The following is an 18,429-nucleotide window of genomic DNA, read 5'->3' as shown; positions in this document are numbered from 1 at the left end:
GCGCTTCGGAGCTAAGGCGGCTCCGCCGACTGGCTCGTAGGTGGACGCTAATGACACGACAGAGAGGGAGATGGCAGGGGGGGCGCAACCAGTCTCCTAGGCCCAGCCTCAACAGCAGGGAGTAGATGTGCGAGCGACGCCCCCTCGGCAGAGCAATCCACAGCCCCCCCTGCCTGCCCCACCCGGTAGGACCGCAGCTCCTTACATCCACCACTCGTGCAACAGACTACCTCACCCATAGTTGCATTCGTACTATGTATAGACTAGTTCGTTCCGTACGGTACGGTACGGATCCATACCATTTCGTACCAGAAAACAAGCTATTTTTGGCGTATGAATCGGACCATATAGGATAAGGTCCGTACCATACTGTCACATGTTACTTTACCTCATGGTTTTTGGGAAGAGGTTGTTATGACAGCCGTGCACTTGATTAATCAGTCACCAAACAGTTCTTTGGGCCTTTATTCCAACATTCCATGATAGCCACTCGTCCTGACATAGCATTTGGAGTAGCAGTTGTGGCATGCTATATGGCTATAGCTGGCCGATGGCATTGGGATATGGTCAAGGGTATCATGAGGTACCTGAAAGGGCACAACAACTATGTGCATCTGTTATGGTGGCCATGATATATGAGTCGTGGGATACACTGACTCTGATTATGCAGGACATCTAAAGAGTAGGAAGTCCACCTCTAGCTATGCCTTCACCTTTGCTGGAGGTCTTGTTTCTTGGTTGTCTAGGGTGCAGAAATGTATGGCTCTATCTACTATAGAGGCAGAGTATGTTGCAGCCATTGAGGCTTGTAACGAGGTTCTTTGGTTATGCCATTTGGTGGTAGACCTTGGCATTACTAATGTGATTTCTACACTGCATTTGGATTCTATGAGTGCTATTTAGTTGGCCAAGAATCCCGGTCTTTCATGTGAAGACGAAGCACGTTGAGATGCATTTTCACTTTTTACAAGAAGTCGTTGAGGACAAGTCCATTGAGCTTGTCAAGATCCAACTGATCAAAATCCTGTAGATGTGCTCACTAAAGTCTCTTAGCGGAACGTTTTGCCTTCCTTAGGAAGTTGATGGGCGTTGGATGAGATGATGTCTTTCCTCATTCCGTTGTACTTATGTACATTTCTACTTTCTCTTTTTTTTTTTTTTTTCTCCTTATAAGGAGCACATTTGCCTTTAAGTGATAGGTGGTTGGGGATAAAGGCGTGTGTGTCTAGTTACCGGAGTATTAGTTATATTGACAGTCTCCACATATCCACACACCTCTATAGTGTAGGTGGTGGATGCTCATTACTTTTACTTTATTCTTTATTTTTTTTACTGATATTTGGGAGTAAAGGTGTTTGTGCCAAGCTGCCCATGTATTAGTTACACTGACAGTACCCACATTCCCGTATACCTATATACTGCACACGGCGGGCGCTCATCATTATCACTTCATTATTTATTCTTTTAGTGATCTTTGAATAAAGGGAATGCCGGTTACACATTATGACTGTTGGAGTTCCCACATCTTGTGTCTCTCTCTCTTTCTCCTTTCACCATAGCTTTTGCTTCCACTCCATACTTCCACTTCAAGGCTCACTCGCTTCAAATGTGCACATCACTAGTGCAGGGGGTCAGCTATATCGTGTTGTATGTTGATGATATATTACTCATTGGCTCAGATTCTGCGGCTCGTAGAAATTAAGATAGAGAGTTGCTCTACATTTGAGATGATAGACTTAGGATTGTGGTCTTATTTCTTGGAGATGGAGATTATTAGATCTGAAGACAATATCTTTGTATCATAGCAGAAGTACGCCCTTTAGCTGGTGGAACAGTATTGCACTGATTAAACATGGCCAGTAGCCACGCCTCTAGATTCCACTATCCATTTGCACAAGGATACCTCAGTTTAGCCTTTTGATGTTTATACTTGTCGTTCTGTTGTTCAGGAATTACTCTGGTTGATTTATACTAGGCTAGATTTTGCATTCTCGGTTAGATTGCTTAGTTAATATTTTAATGTACCTAGAATGTCTCATTCGATTGCTTGTCTTCATGTTTAAGATATTTAAGATATATCTATTATTATGGACTAGCTTATGGTCATGGTAAGAAGTATATTGATTTTGACTGGGTTGGAGATCCTCACACCTGGCATTCCCATGGATGCCATCTCTACACCTTGGGCAAAGTATCCATCTCTTGAGCTAGTCATAAGTAGGAGACGGTGGCAGCTTCACGGCCAAGGTAAAGTATCGGGCTCTCTTGGATGATACTACGGAGGCCATCTATCTGAGAAACTTGTTGGCCGCACTACAATTTCTTGTGAGTCACTTAGAGTTGTCTACTACGATAACCAGAGTGCCATTGTCCTTGAGGCAATCCTATCATCATCTCTTGGACACAGCACGTGGTGGTTCACTACCATTTAATCAAAGAGCAGGTTAAGCTAGGTACTATCTGCCTATAGTTTGTGCCATTTAGTGAAAATTTTGCAGATATTTTGACCAAGGTTGTCAACAACTGGTGGGTTCTATAGTATCTTCTATTGTGGATTAGCTTGGGTATATCCTCCTCTATTTTTTACAATTGACGGGAAGTGGGTGCTTTCCTCTTATTTCTTCTTCCAGTTTGAGAGGAGACGGCTACCTTCTCTTGATAGTGATAGTGATGATATTTACAGTTTTTCACTTTCAGATATTTATTTATTTTGTATTGTATATTATGGATATTTTTAACTTTATCCACACTGTCATGATGACATGATTATAAAAGGATGCTTAGGCAAGTGAACAATTTCCCTACGACGGCATTGCCTAGGTGACACTGTTGCATTGCATTTTGCATGAGTATGAATTCTTGCATCTTTCTTTGTATTATCCCATGCATTGGCATTTTGTTCATGTAAACATGGATTTGTGCGCATTTATCCCTTTTCGATCAGCCTTGGAGCAGTCGACTTTGGATCCACCATATACTCGTGGCATTGCATATGGCAATTTTCGAAGGCAATTTTTCTTAAGCTTGCATTTTAGCTTTGCTTATCTTGCTTGCTTACACGTATTGTCTTTCTCTCCACATATTCCCCATATGATTTATACACACATTTACACAAACACAGAGGAATTCCTAAGTACTTATCTTAGTAGTATATGGGATTTTTTTGCTTGTTTTGTGAAGATAGTGGAGCTATCTATTCTTATTTTCTCGTACTTTGAGACATAGTGACTCAATAAGATGAAAATTAATTTAAACCAATAGGTTAATGCTAGATCTTTTGAAGAAATTAGAGCAAAAGTCCTTTAAAAAAAAAAAAAAACACAAAGTCCACTGTTGATTCCATCTGCCTTTGTTGGACTTGGTAGGCCGACGGACAACTGACGTACACCCTTGATCCAATGCCCTAGGCTCTTTGGGGTGATCACTTGGGCTCCCTTTGGTAAGATAACCATCGCCTCTGTAGTCTTGGTAGGTCACTAGGCAGTAGACTTGCACCGTTTGTTTGATGCCATGGCTACTTTGGGGTGGGACGCCTTGGGTTAACATAAAATGAATATGAAGGCATATTTCTCACGAGTCAGTTTGAGACGGAGAGGGGGGTGTTGAGCTAAAAATGCATTAGCCTGACTTGAACAGTCCCAAAATATGCTTAATTAACGAAGAAACCCTCTTATTTTAAAAAGAAACATGATCCTAGAGAGTTACTGTGTCCCACACGCAAAATCCTAATTTGGATACCCCAAACTTTCTACAAATATGTATGCAGCACACCACACTCTTAATCTCGTTTTTGCACATTTCAAGAGTCATATCTCTGTTGCTCATACCTTGTTCGTGGAGGACATTGCGGTCCGAGCTTCCCCCAGCTATCTGCCACTATCTGGCGCTTGATTCTAGCCTTCACCACTTGTATGCAGGTGTAGCTTGGTACCTTGAAGCTGTCGCTTACAGCTTGTCTGCTGCGTTTCACGCTGACATCAATATCCGATGCTATCATTGGTAGTTTGGAGTTGTCACCTTGATCTTCTCTCTCCTTCACAGGCTGCATTTATAGTTTTTGGTTGTCGCCCTGACTTTCTCTCTTCTTTATTTGCTGCATTTGTCAGAACAGTTGTTGCCCTGTTTTTCACTCTGCTTAGGTACTTGCGTTTTTAGTCTCTCTCTCTCTCTCTCTCTCTCTCTCCCGTACATTGCTATCTGCATCAGACCCAACCTTCCTTGGCTGCATTTGCTGGTATTCGATACTTGTAGACTTCCTTTGTTGCAACTCGGGATTCATTTGGAGTACGACACACTCTACAACTCATAACCTTTGCCTTGATCCCAGAGATACGAGAGTTCAAGGTTCAGTTTCACTGTAGAGTGTGATTGCTGCTTGAGTACTGTATATTCATTATTCATTCGCTTTATTATTCATTCTGTTCAATGTCTTTGAGTTACCCTTACCCTAACCCTAACTGTGTTTTGTTGTATTAGTCTGTGCTTTGTCGTACAATTGGCTTAATGTTTTTTTGCGTTTAGAGCATTTCTTCATAGGTGTCATTCAAGAGAGTTGGGGTGCCACCCGAGAGAGTTCAATGAATCATGTCGCTATAAATAGGGCATGGGCATTCTTCCAATCTTCACTTCACTCGACTCCACTCCACAGTTGCTCTCTAATTCATTCTTCATCATTCCCTCATCAGACCTTCAGCCTCAACCCTTTGCCACTACTGTTTGCCCCCATATCTTGGCAGATAAATCAGTTCATGTTGCTGTCTAGCTGATTGTGACACCACACTAGCAAGTGATTTCATTCTAGAGGTCTTCTTCACATTGCCATCAGACACTCCACATTGCTGCATTTTCAGCTTGGCAGCCTGTTCTTCATAATATCCATTGCTGTGTTTGCTGGTTTCACTCCTCCTTGGATTGATATAGTAGATCATCTTGATTGTTATTGTGTGTTTCCAGCTCTTGCTGCCACCCGGACACCCAAACAATAGTTCTCAGCCATCAGCCAGTCTATGGAGTCTATGTTTGTAGTAGTTTGAAGCCGCCTACAATAGGTTACATCCTCTTTATCAGCCTGCATCAATACTTGCGTTTTGTGTTTTTTGCACTCACGAAGGGCTGCCTACTAGTCACTTGTCTTTTGCCACTTATATGGAGAGATTCTTGCATTTTCTTTTCCAACTGGCTGTCCAGGAGTCACCTTGATAGCAGCCATTATCTTGGAGAGATTTCAGCATATCTTTTATGTGTGGCAGCTCCTGAGGACTGCATTTCGCTCCTTGCATTGTTGCCCTTTATTTTCCAATGTCTACTTTCACATTCCATTGCCCGGAGGATTACATTTCACTCCCTCCACACAGCTCTTTTTCTAGTCATTGACACCTCTGCCCGAAGCATTGTGTTTCACTCCCTTTATAGTGCATATTTCTTTTGGGCATTGCTGTACGATTAGCTAGGACAATGTGGTTATCTTCGAGCTTTTACTCTTTGTATCTGCTTGATTCATTTAGCATGATTTATGATTCATGATTCATCATCTTCTTCACTCTTCTTCTTTAGAGTTTCGGAGTTTCTTCTCTCCGTGTCTACTGTACACTTTGCGCTTGTCCTCGCAAAACCTACTTTATTTTTGATATGGTATGAGCTTGTAGCGTCCCATCACTTTTCTTGACATGGTGTTAGAGCATATGAAACCAATCTTTCTCTTCAGATAGGGTGGTAAAACCTGATGAAACACTAATTACAACAAGCATAAATTTGACATAAACTAAAGATGTATACCTTACCACTTCAATCTTGGATATTGGACACCTTGTTGGCCCCACAATTGGTACCCCTTGTGGTATTTCTTTATCTTATATTGCAATTGGAAGGAGTACAACTGAGATCCTCTGATCTCCTCCGCTAATTCAACTACCTCTTGCTATCAAAACTAACTAGCTAGCATCCAAATCAAATTGCCCCGTGGTTTGCTTGGGAGTTGGCCTTCACCCTACTCCTTGAAAGATAAATTCAGCCCCAAATCCAATATTGATTGATTGACCTCTTGTATCTTCTTGAAATTTCTCTTGTTGAATTGAAGCCCTAGACCCTCAATTTTGAGCATGCATCCTGATGCGGTTGTCAAAACCCTAATTTTTACTGTAAATTAGGGTTTACAGCAGAGATTGACTAAAATCTCTTCCTCTAATGGCTTAAACAGCTCGATAATGTTGACATAGCTTGAGAGATGGCTTGGGGATGAGAGAGAATGCTTTAGAGAGAGAAATTTCAGAGTTTTATTGCGATAAACACTAGAAACCTGCTGCTGCCCCGCTCAAACAGTGATGGAAGCTGCCATCTAAGGCTTAGGACTATTAGAAGGATTGCTGTCCCATCCTCTATGCTGTCATTTGCACGAGAAGGACCGTGGGCTGTTGTCACCTACTCTTGGAGGGTTTAAATTGCTGTCACATGTAGGACTAATCTGTGGTGGTTGCAAATCACGTCAGTGGCCTCTTCTTGCTCTCTAACAACTCCTCCTCTCTCACAATGATTGGAATAGACTTATACCAGTCCCAGAAAACGTTTTTCCCTCTTGCATGGGCAAGTTTTTCCAAGTGGAAGCTTTGTAATCCCATTTTCCAACATTATCCAGCTTATTAAATTAATTTTTAAAATATTACTTTTGAAATTAATTTAATAATTATTCTAGTGCTCGGAAAATTAATTCCACCAGCCAATAATTAGATTAGCTAGGCCAATTCGTCTTCGAAGTATCCTTGAACAGTTATTGACTCTTAGATTGGCATTAATTAATTAATTAATGTCTAGTCTCTAATGTCACCACTAACATTAGTGGCCAATAAATTGGTCTAGGTCCAAATCTGGCACTAGGTACCACCTAGACATAATTTATTATAACTTTTGCCTTTGGCATCCACTGCATCCTTGGGGTCCTTTTGACGTATTACCATGAAATAATTGCCATGTGCGTCACATGTGCTAAACAACCTTGTACAATTTCTGATTAATAACTTAATCAAATGTTATCGGCAAGATTAAAGCATCTCAAAATCTCACATCCTCGTGACAACATAGTTTTCTTGACATGGATGAGTTCCTTTGAACACATGGTTTTCATTCTACCTTTGAGCAATGTACATGCACCTCTGCTTCGTGCCTTAACTGGGGTCCTTGAGCTTCTCGGTAGACCATGTCATGACCATTCTCGTGTTGCACCTCTCCCATTTATATATCTCCTTTTGTAGGATCTATTGTATGGGATTAGACATTATCTCTTCAAGGTAAGACCTTCCCATTGTTTTTTTTCGTATGTTGTGTCATGAGTTCAGCCACCCATGACTTGAAGGGGAGCATTGCTAGTTTTTATTCATCCTTGTGTGTGAACTTACATTATAGTGTTTAAAAGTACATGCTTAGGGGTGAACATCTATTATACCACCGAGATTTAAATAATGGTCAAAGATGTAGGTGGATACCTTAATGTATATGTTCAAGCCCTATTACTTGTACTTGCACCTCACTTATAATTATCAATTTTTAGTTTCAATTTTTGTATGTGCAAGAGTTTTCTCTTTCTTTCTCTCTCTTTGTATCTTTTTCTCATATTAGGTAGTTGTATTAATTACGAAAAAAGGTACAAGATTACAAGATATAGGATGATGACTAGGATGGCAGAAAAGAGTACAAAAGGCAGGGCAAAGAAGCATCATAGATTGGCGTATGCCAATCCTTCTCTCTATTTCTCACTCTCACTCTCTCTTCTCTCACCTCCATGGAGTTCCATCCACCATAGCGTGTTGGTCCATCTTCGAGAGCTCCATACTCAGCAAGTTTTTGGGTAAGGAGACCATCATGATCCTCTGCCTTATGTCTATTAGCCACGGAGTTTTTTTAATAGCCTCTCAGACCCTACAGGCCTACTCACTATAAATAAAGTAGATGTCTATGGGCAATGTTGTAGTGGATCAGGGAGAGGAGGCTGACTTGCCATTGTTTAAAGACTGGCTATATGCTGCCCCCATGTATCCAGATGTAATGGGTATGAGTGGGCAATGCTCTCTAAAAAGCGGCCAAGCCTCTGTAAAGTCTTGGCTCAAGAATAACTAGTACAAGTCTCTCTTTAAGTGGGCTTAGAATGCCCCTTTCTTTCGGGGCTAAGAACGCCCTTTTCTTGTGCTATATGAGGCATCTAATGAGTAGCTATGCTTGTTCGTGGATAGTGGATCCCAATGCTACCTCTTTATAAATAAGCCTTGGTCTCGTGACAAGTTTTTTTATACCAGCTGTTCTGAGGTATCACCCCGGAGGGAGCTCTTTGTGTGGGCTATGAGTATGGAAGTGCTGCACCTGCTTCTGTATGTAGAGTCTCATTGAATTGCTGAGTGAGCTCAAGTCTCATATAATGGAGTGTGGCGTTTGACATCATATAATAGTCTGAAGATCTCTGTTGAGTAGATATCTTTTGTCTCTATAGAGAAGTAGTACCTTGATGAAAAAACTGACCTAAAGGACAAATCAACTGCATCAATCATCATTTCTACATTCTATTGTGGGTGCCAAAAGGCATAGTCAAGTGAAAAAGTAAAGAAAACAAAGTAAAACCAGACTCTAAGATCAACCGATCCTTACTGGATAGGACTGCAAAGTATCAAAAGATTCATCTAGGCATTTTAGATGGTCACTTCCTCTCTGGTTTCAATGTCTGGAAGAACTCCACAATGACAGCTCTGCCTTGTTTGTAGACTGTCCATTTTCCTTGTCTTCGAGCTTAGTGTACTTTGGCCAATTCTTGTTTCCTATTCTTGAGCTGGGTGAGTGTCAGCTTATCTACCATCCAGATCTTGGTTCCTTGCAAGGATCTAGTTTGCTTTAGCAAACTTGTAGTTGAAACTTCCCTCTAGGAGGCTTTAGCCGATGTGTGGTTGGAGCTTCCTCGTTGTGGTTGGCTGCTTGAATCATGTTGCTTTATCCATAACATAAGTTATTGACTGCAAAAATGTGAACAAGTTAACCTAGTGTTTGAGGGTTCTCTGGTGCATCATTTCAAAAGTTGCCACATGCTTTTTTTTTGTTTTCCAAAGAACAGGAAATTGTATGAAGTCAGGGCTAAACATTACATTGATTGCTTGTGAAATTGAGGAAATGATCATTTATCTTGCCGACATGCTTACACTACCACTCAGTAAATATGAAACGAGCTACTTTTACATTCTTTTTATTCTGTTAAGTGGTCCTTGCTACACATAGTCTGCCATGCAAGGAAATCATTGTTTAAGATATGTACAGAATTCTTCTAGAAGGTCAACTTTCCTTACAGCATGAAGTCTAAATTATGGTGTATATAACAGTGCTTGTACACAGATGTCTGAGAAATCGTCTCCACCTGCATCCTGCAGGTGGAAGATCCAAAATTGGTGGCTTGTTGCTTGTAGGCTCTTCCACACCACGGTCAGAACATGTCATTATGCGTGGGCCCACAGGTGGCGAGGTTGATGTTTCTGTCTCTAGTCTTCCAGGTTGGTACTGGGAATCTTGCTGCATGGAAACAAAAATAATGTATTCTTTTATAGGTCTGTTGAGACGAAACTGGGTGTCTTCTGTTCATGGTTTTATTATGAAATTGTTTGTTCTCATTTGTTTGACAAAGGTATCTATCTAGTTGCATTATATGATCTCAACCAAACTTATGGGGATGTTTGATTCACTGGATATTTCACACTGATTGTGCTAACAACTGCAATAGTTACAAGGAAAATGTAACAGGGTAGCATTGTTGCGCATCTGGCTGTTTCTTTAGAGAGAGGGAGAGTTGAGAGGGAAATAATGAGAATGAGAAGACAAGGTCAGGAGTTGAGGGCAGCTACCTCTTCTGTTCTTCTTAACAACTTTCTCCTCTCTCCTTGTTTGAGGTGGAGTTGTGTGCTAGAGACTTGGAGCCTGTTGCAGGTGTGAGTGTTGCTTGAAAGAGAGGGAGATATTGAGATTGAGAAGGCAAGGTTTGGAGTTGAGGGTTGAACCTCTTCTGTCCTTCTTTAGCACTTTCTCCTCTGTCTTTGTTTGAGGAGGTGTAGTGTGCTGGAGACTTGCAGCGTGAGGCACTGTATTGGAGGAGGCTCAAAGTAGTTTGATTATATGTGGAGGCTGAGCAGCAGCTACTGGTGAGTCCATCTACTGTGTGTACCAAGGAATGAGCAGGCAGTCTCGATGACAGGTGACAGCTCACAGGGGGCAGGCGACTTGTAGTAGACATGACGGCAACAGCGGGCAGCCGCAACAAGGCGCCAGAAGGTGCATGCGACCAGGAGACGACTGCAGCGCTGGCGACACAAGTGGGCAGTGGGTAGCGGTTACGGGCGACGACTGTTGGTGCGTGACAAGGACAGGACCAGTGGGGCGAGCGCGCGACGGGGACGAGACTAGCGAGGCGAGGACAGGCCTGACAACAGATCTGTCATCCAAAAATTCTTTTTTCTTCAAAAAAATATTTCTTCAAGCTCCTTCCTCTAACCAGGGTTTCACGCTCCAGGAACAAAAGGTCAGAATTGTGCAATTGTGGTCCAGGATATTTGGCGCTTTTCCTAGATTTGGGGAATGTGATGCAGGACAAGCAAATTTGTCTCAGAAATTGCAGGAATTTGTGACATTTTGTCCCCGACATTGGGGCTTTTCATGTACATGCACAAATTGGGCTGAAAATTACCCAATTTCTCAATATTGATGCACATTGGATGCCATGCAAGTTGGGGCTTTTGCAGTTTGGGCAAAATCTGTGCAGCATTTGGTCATTTTATGTACATGCAGGTTGAATTCCATGCAATTTGGACATCAACACTTGGTAAAATTTGGGGATTTCGCTGAAATTACTCTATTTTGGCAAAATTGACCTGTCCTATGTATGACAGAGAAAATGCAGATGTGTGGTTGATGCTTTGAGCACAAAGTTTTGGGGTTTTTTGACCGTTCGTGTCAAATTTTATCCCGTGGGCACATGTACAACAGAAATTGCAGCTAAAATTTGGGATTTCTCATGTAATGTGATGCATATGCCCTTGGAACAGCTGTAATCAGTTGTGGAATGCTGTAGCACATGGTTTGTTGCTTCTGAAAATTTAATTACAGATCTGAAATCTGTGCTTCTACGTGGTTATTTATTGCTGGTTGCTACTTGTTTGTACCTTGGTCACTTGGGTGACAGTTTTGGGCCTGCGTTTGCTATTTTTTGGTCACATTTGGGTTGAAAATCATGGCTGGCAGCAATGACAGCAATAATCTGATGCACGTAAAGAAGCTCGAACAAGCACATAACTTTGCAGTTTTGGGCCTGCATTTGCTATTTTTTGGTTACATTTGGGCTGAAAATCATGGCTAGCAGCAATGACAGCAATAATCTGTAATATTCAAGGTTTGGATTCTGCCTATACTATTTGGACTCGACCGGAAGAACTATATGCCCAAAAAAGTGCCACAAGCAAAGTGTATTGGCTGAAAAAGCTTATGGATTTGCGTATGAAAGAGGGTACAACAATGTCTACTCACTTGAGTGAGTTTAACTCCATTTTCAGCCAGCTGGTTGCCTTGAAGTTCATAATTGATGAAGAGTTTAAGGCTACGTTCTTGCTTTGCACTTTGCCATAGAGTTGGGATACATTCAGGACTGCTATGAGAAATTCTAATGCAATACTTTTGTATGCTGATGTAGAGAGTGCTCTACTCATGGAAGAAATGAATGGGCAGAAGGATGCATCCGGTAAGTCTTCGAGTGCTTTGCATACTAGGGGCAGATCACAGCAGAAAGGTAAATCTGATAGCAAGGGACACAGTAAATCACGTGGTAAGGATATTGAATGCCATCATTGTGGCAAGAAGGGTCACTTTAAACGTGACTACTACAAATGGAAGAAAGAGAAAGGAAAGGACAAGAAGACAGATGATAGCAAGGAAGAGGGTCAACCCAAGAAGAGCAGTGTTAAGATTAAAGAGGTGAATGTCGTCACTCATGACAGTGACAGTGGGAATGACGTCCTTTTGGTCTCTTCACACTTTGGTGGACATGCTTTACTTGCAGATACAGATGTTGACATGCATACTCGGATTCGCGATTCAGGTGCTTTCTTTCATGTCACCCCTCATCGTGAGTGGTTCTCTGCCTATACAGGGTGTTGACATGGTATGGTCCATCTTGGGGACAACTATGCATGTGACATTGCAAGTATTGGTAGTGTGCAATTGCAATTTCGGCATGGCTCTCTCTTCACACTTCAGCATGTATGGCATGTACCTCAGCTCAACAAGAGCTTGATTAGCACAGGGCAGCTAGATGATGATGGTTTTCATACCATCTTTGGTGATGGAAAATGGAATATTTGTAAGGGATCTAGAGTGATTGCCAGAGGTTGTAAAAGTGATACTTTGTATCCTCTCCATATATCTAGTGTGAGTGATCATGTTGTTGCCGTGATTGAGCAACCAAGCGCTTGTTTGTGGCATGGCCAGTTGTGGGATACATGATTCAAACAGGAATGAAAGTGCTTTCTTGTTTGGGTTACTTGCCTTGTCTTCGTTATGCTGATTTCGAGCATTGTGATCATTGTATTTATGGTAAACATGCAAAGACGTCTCATAAAAAGTCTCTTTCTTTGAAATCTTCTCCTCTAGAGTTAGTACATTCAAATGTATGTCAGATGTCAGGATTATCTTTAGGGAGAAAGAAATATTTTGTCACCTTTGTCGATGATGCTACACGAAAGGTATGGGTTTATCCTATTCGTAGCAAGCATGAAGTGCTTGACAAGTTTTAAAATTTCATGGCATTGGCTGAAAAGCAGACAGATAAGACACTTAAGTGTCTTCGCTCTGACAATGGTGGGGAATATGTGTCAAATGCCTTTCAGACATTTTGTGACAGCCAAGGGATAAAGAGGGAGCTTAGTACCCCTTATAATCCACCCCAAAATGAAGTTGTAGAGCATATGAAGCGGACCATAGAGGATAAGGTCCGTACGATGTTGTCTCATGCTGCATTATCTCGTGGGTTTTGGGCAAAGGTTGCTATGATAGCCGTTCACTTAATGAATCGGTCACCAAATAGGTGTTTTGGGAGGGGGGGGGGGGAGGGGGGAGTTTTCCCAAGAAGCGTGGTCGGGCAAGCCAACTTCATATGCTCACCTGAAAGTGTTTGGCTGCGAGGCTTTTGTGCATATTTGTAAAGAAAAATACAGTAAACTTGAGCCAAAGTCCTGTAAATGCATTTTCCTAGGATATGGTGATGAGGGTGAATGAGGTATAGATTATGGGATCCCAAGAAAAGGAAAGTAGTACACAGCAATGATGTTATCCTCTGGGAAGATCGCATGCATAAACAACCCGAAAAGACTGAGGAGGTCCTTAGGGTTGTGTTCCAGGAAGAAATGCCTTTTGGACAGCAAAATGTGCCTACTGTACAACAACAAATACTTGTTGTAAATGAACCTGTAAATGCAGAAAATGATGTTGGAAATGATCAACCAACTATTGCCAATTGATAATGAGCCACTACATGTGTAGGAACAACCACAATAGCAAGCTGTTAATGTTGATTTGCAGGTTGAAATGCCAGGATAGCAAGCTGAAAATGCTCAACAATGTGCCAGATTTATGCTCAACTGTCATGTCGCATTGCTGTCTCCCCGCCCTGACTACGCGCCATCCGATTGGTCGCCCGTCCGATTGCACCGTCTGACTATTTCGCCCGCTGTTCGACTGTTTGCGCCATCCGATTGATCGTGGCCGCTGTCCGATTGTTTCGCCCGCTGTCCGACTGATCGTGGCCGTCCCAGCACTATTCGCGCGTCCCAGTCCTGTTCGCGCGCCTCGCCCCAATGCTGTGTAACGGCCGCTTGTCTGCCGTTTTCTCCTCCTGCCTGGCTGTCCCCCTGGTTGGCCGGTTCTCCCCTCCAACACCTAGTTGCTCCTTCCCCCTGTAGCAACTCCTCATTCAACAGCACAACAACGCGATAGGTAGGTTCTCCTAGAAGAGACGAGCAATGGAAACCTTTGGTCAGACACCAGTGTACTCCCCAAGTGCCCCCAGTCGAACACCTTGCGCGTAGTTCTCTTTGAGGAGCAACTCTTAGCCGTCCGAGCGAAGGAGCTAGAGCTAATGAAAACAATAATTTATAGTCAGGTAGTAGGACATTTCCCAGCTAGGGCCCAACGTCGGGAATGGCTCCACTCCATGCTAAGCATCGGCACGGCGCAGATCATGGAGGCGGTCCTGTTGGGCCAAGGGATCTTCATGGTCCGCCTCAGTTCGGCAGACATAGCTCGCAAGCTACTCGCCAGCTCACCATATGCATCAATGAAGGGGGTCATATACATGGTCCCTTGGTACAGTGGCTTCACTGTGGAGGCGTTTGCACTCCACAACAGGTTTCTTCGACACCTGGTCACCCTCCTCTTCCCCAGCGTGGTGATTGAGTATCGCCAGTTGGTAGAAGACTTTGGGAGGCTCTTTGGCACTATCCTTCCCGCGTCTTTCGCGGATGCAGTGACAGCGGCAGGGGTCCCAAAGGTACGGGTGGCAGTGAAGGAGGTCAAGAATATCCCACAGTTCCTAGAGATTGAGGCAGGCAGGCATTCCTTTAGGCAGTAGGTCATTGTGACAAGGCAACCAGGGCAGTGCTTGCACTGCCGCGACTTTGGGCATCAGGCAGCAGTTTATACATGGCTTGGAGCCAAGGCGGCTCCGCCCATAGGTCCGCAGGTGGACGCTGACGATTTCACAAGGGTTTAGAGGCGACAGAGAGGGAGATGGCAAGGGGGGTCGCAGCCAGCCCCTCAGGCCCAGCCTCGTCAGCAGGGTGATGGCGGACGAGCGCCCCCCTTTCGGCAGAGTACCCCATAGCCCCCCCTGTCCGCCCCACCCAACAGGACTGATCCCCCCCATTTTCTCCACATGAGCCACAGACTGGCTCGCCGGAGCCCCCACAGGCCCCTCACCCACACCCTCCTCATTCCCCCCCCTCTACTGACCTTGGCCCACAGCCCCCCTTGCCAGGGCTACCACCCCCTCCCCACACCCACCATGCATCTCTAGCCATCCCACCATAGTGCGATCCACTCCACCCCCATCACCCCCCTACTGAGCACTCCCCCTGATCCGCACCAAGGTCAGGCCAGCCCCCCCAAACCCACTCCCCCTCCTCTCACAGGAGGTGAGGAGCCACACACACGTACCTCGTTTGCACACCAGCAGTCCCCCCCGTCCACACAGCCACCAGCTCATCTACCCATGCCGCCCGCCATACTTTCCGAGACAGGCATAGCTGCTGCCATAAGAGTTTTTTTGCAGTGGTCCATGGTCTTACCTGCGAGTTGCGGAGTGTGGAGAGTTCCCACTATCTCTAGAGGTGGGGATCTTCGTGGTTCGTAAGTCAAGGAGGGGCAAGGTCCACCTATTAGCGCCATCGGATGGACCAAACTACGCTTTCTTTTTTCAGTCATCCTTCTCAGAGGAGTGGACGACTATACAGATTGCGGAGGAATTGAAGAGTCAGGTGGTAGATCATATCTCCGAGTGGATGGGAGATGAAGGACTAGCACTGTTCACACAACAGAGGCCAGGTTGCATGATGGACATTAATTGGTGGGCTCGCGCCGACATCCTGCATTTGAGCATTATCTTTTGAGCCCCTCCACAGTGGGGAGTGTCGAGGGACGTAATCGAGTGGCCCCCAGCACAGGTGGCCCGCTTCTACCAATGTACGGAGTCGTGGTTTTCAGTATGGCTAATAGATGCATTGATAGTACCACCTGGAGCATCTATCACCCCTATGGTTCGGCCGAGGGCCACTATGGGGGATTGGAGCTCACCATCCAGACCGGCAGCAAAACATGCTTCGCAATCTCTCTTCCTCATCTGCAGCTTCCACACCGAACAAATGCTTGTTCGGTTAGTCACAGGTTTCCCCATGAGTCTACACCTTGCAATCTTGGAATGTGAACAGTCTCCACTACAGTGGGGCACGTGGCTCGAGGAAGCTGATTGTCCGGCAGGAGCTGCAGCCTGCCCTTGCTGGACGGATAGACATCTTGTTACTGCAGGAGCACAAGCTCACCCTCGCCTAGGCTGAGCGGGTTGGGAAGGTATTGCCGAGCAGCTCGCATACTTATTGGGAGCAAGCCATAGGTGCCCACTCCAGAAGAGGAGACATATGCACCTCTGTTGGTCCGAGTCTCACCACCTGTGTACGAGACCACGGGACGATAGTGGAAGGAAGGGCTCTATGGATCAGACTGGATATTGGGGACTCGTGTATTGGAGTCCTCAATGTCTATGCCCCTACGGAGGTTAGGGCACGCGGCAGGTTTTGGGTGGAAATTGTAGATGGACTCCCAGAGGTGGACTCCTAGATTGTTGGAGGAGATTTCAACAATCTGGAGGCTTTGGAGGACCAACAGGGCAGAGGAAGAAACTACCAGGGCATAGCTGGGAAGGAGCAGGAGGAATGGGAGGTCTTTTTGCTTGTAGTCGGAGCACGGGATGCTTAGAAAGACCCTGACTTCCACAGGAGGGAGAGGTCGTTGGACTTTTCTTGGGGTTACAGGTGGCTAAGTGGAGCCTTGCTGGAGTGGTTGGACAGGTTTTATGTGGGAGAGTGGGGAGGTTCTCGTGGAGGCCAGATTGAGTAGTTGGCAGGCACCACACTATCCGATCACTGCCCGGTTCTCTTGGCACTTGATCCCCCAGCATCCGCCCTGCATACATGATCCTGTCGGATCCCTGACTCGATCTATAGGAGGGAGAAGGTGTTGAGATAGATAGAGCAGATCTGGACCAGAGAGTGGGTTAGGAGGGACAGGATAGCAGAGGAGGTTGCAGAGGTCCTAGCCGAGTCAAGTAGAATTTGCCAAGAGGCAGCCCTACAAGCCAGGCAGCAGTGCTGGGAGGAGGAGAGAACACTTGGCAGCTACGTAGAGATTGTTGCAGGAGGCACCAGGGAACCCCATCCTCCACGCACAGGAGGTGTGCGCGCGTGTAGCCATTGCTGGCCGAGAGCACAGGCACTTGGAGTTCTCTTTCCGCAATTCACTAGCCTTTTGGGCGCAGAAGGGAGACACGATGTGCAAGTTCTTCCATCCAGGTGCACCAGCCCCGCACCGCCGGAGAGCATATACGCAGCCTTAGGGACCAGTATGGGAGGACCTGTTCTAGCCTTGATGAGGTGATGGAGATTGCCACCGACTATTACACACATCTCTTCCAGCAGGAGACATCTTCAATTAGAGGACAGAGATGCAGACAACAGGTATGGGATCACATCCCGTCCCTCGTCACAGAGGAGACAGGACACGCCCTCCTAGTCCCCTTCACATAGAAGGAACTAGAGCAGGCTTTCCATACATAGGATGGGAAAAAATGCCTGGGGGAGGATGGCCTCTCTAAGGCCTTCTTCACTACCTATTGGGAGGTGGTGAAGGATCCCCTACTAAGGGCTCTGCATGAGATCTTCACCTCAGGACAGATGCCAGGGAGACTCTCGGCAGGCCTTATCAGTCTTCTCCCCAAAGGGGTAGACCGGTTGGAGCTATCCTAGTGGAGATCGATCACCTTATTGTCAGTGGCCTATAAGGCTCTGGCAAAGATAACTGGTAGACGATTACGTCATGTGCTTCCAGATATCATTCATGACACACAGACAGGCTTTGTCTAGGATAGGAGCATCCTAGACAATGTATTTACATTCTTTGAGGCGATAGAGTGGGCTCGGCATAGTGGGCAGAGACAAGCAGTACTACTCTTGGACTTTGAGAAAGCCTATGACAGGGTGGACTGGGATTTCCTAGAGGGTACCATGGTGAAGTTGGGATTTCCCCACGCTTGGATTCGCGAGGTCTCCTGCCTGTACAGATCAGCCACTTGCAGGGTTCTCATAGGCGGAAAGCGAGGGGAGGAGTTCCGGCTGGAGAGATCGGTCCGAGAGGGCTGTCCCTTGGCCCCATACCTGTTCCTACTCTTTGCAGAGGCGATGTCTCATATCCTCAGGTCACGTGTGAGCGGACTACACGGCCTTCGACTTCCAGTGAGAGAGGAGATTGAGTTGTTAGACTCAGAGTACGCAGAGGACACAAGCCTCTACATAGAGGACGATGAGGTGATGTTGGAAAGAATGAGGCTGGCTCTTGATGTGTTCTACACTGCAGCGGGTGCGAAAATCAACTGGCGGAAGTCGGTTGGTTTCCTCACAGACCCGGACTCCAGCACGGAGTGGGGCGTCCACTTGGGATTTAGATGGGTGAGCAGAGGGCAGACCGTCCGATACCTAGGGTTCTAGGTGGGACTTGATATCATTCCTACCTAGCAGTTTCCTCCTGTTCTAGAGTCTATTAGGAGGAAACTGACCTATTGGAGCACGGCTGGCCTCTCACTAGCCGGTCGAGCCCTGGTGGTTA

The 18,429-nt window shown here is 45.3% G+C and overlaps 1 protein-coding gene across 1 annotated transcript in view; it reads left to right on the top strand.

The window, feature by feature from the left end:
* LOC148037017 (uncharacterized) overlaps nucleotides 1–18,429 on the top strand; it is a 167,790-nt gene that overhangs the window by 67,656 nt on the left and 81,705 nt on the right. Inside the window, exon 11 of the mRNA XM_087675957.1 lies at nucleotides 9,396–9,515. Coding sequence (XP_087532083.1) covers nucleotides 9,396–9,515 — 120 coding nt within the window. The remainder of the gene's footprint in view (nucleotides 1–9,395; nucleotides 9,516–18,429) is intronic.

Source organism: Lygodium microphyllum, chromosome 4 (genome assembly GCF_053477565.2).
Source record: "Lygodium microphyllum isolate KBCC chromosome 4, Lygodium_microphyllum_v1.1.10, whole genome shotgun sequence".
In the NCBI taxonomy this organism is placed as follows: domain Eukaryota; kingdom Viridiplantae; phylum Streptophyta; class Polypodiopsida; order Schizaeales; family Lygodiaceae; genus Lygodium; species Lygodium microphyllum.
The sequence above is the reverse complement of the archived record's forward strand: the minus strand, read 5'-3'. Positions and strand labels throughout refer to the sequence as shown.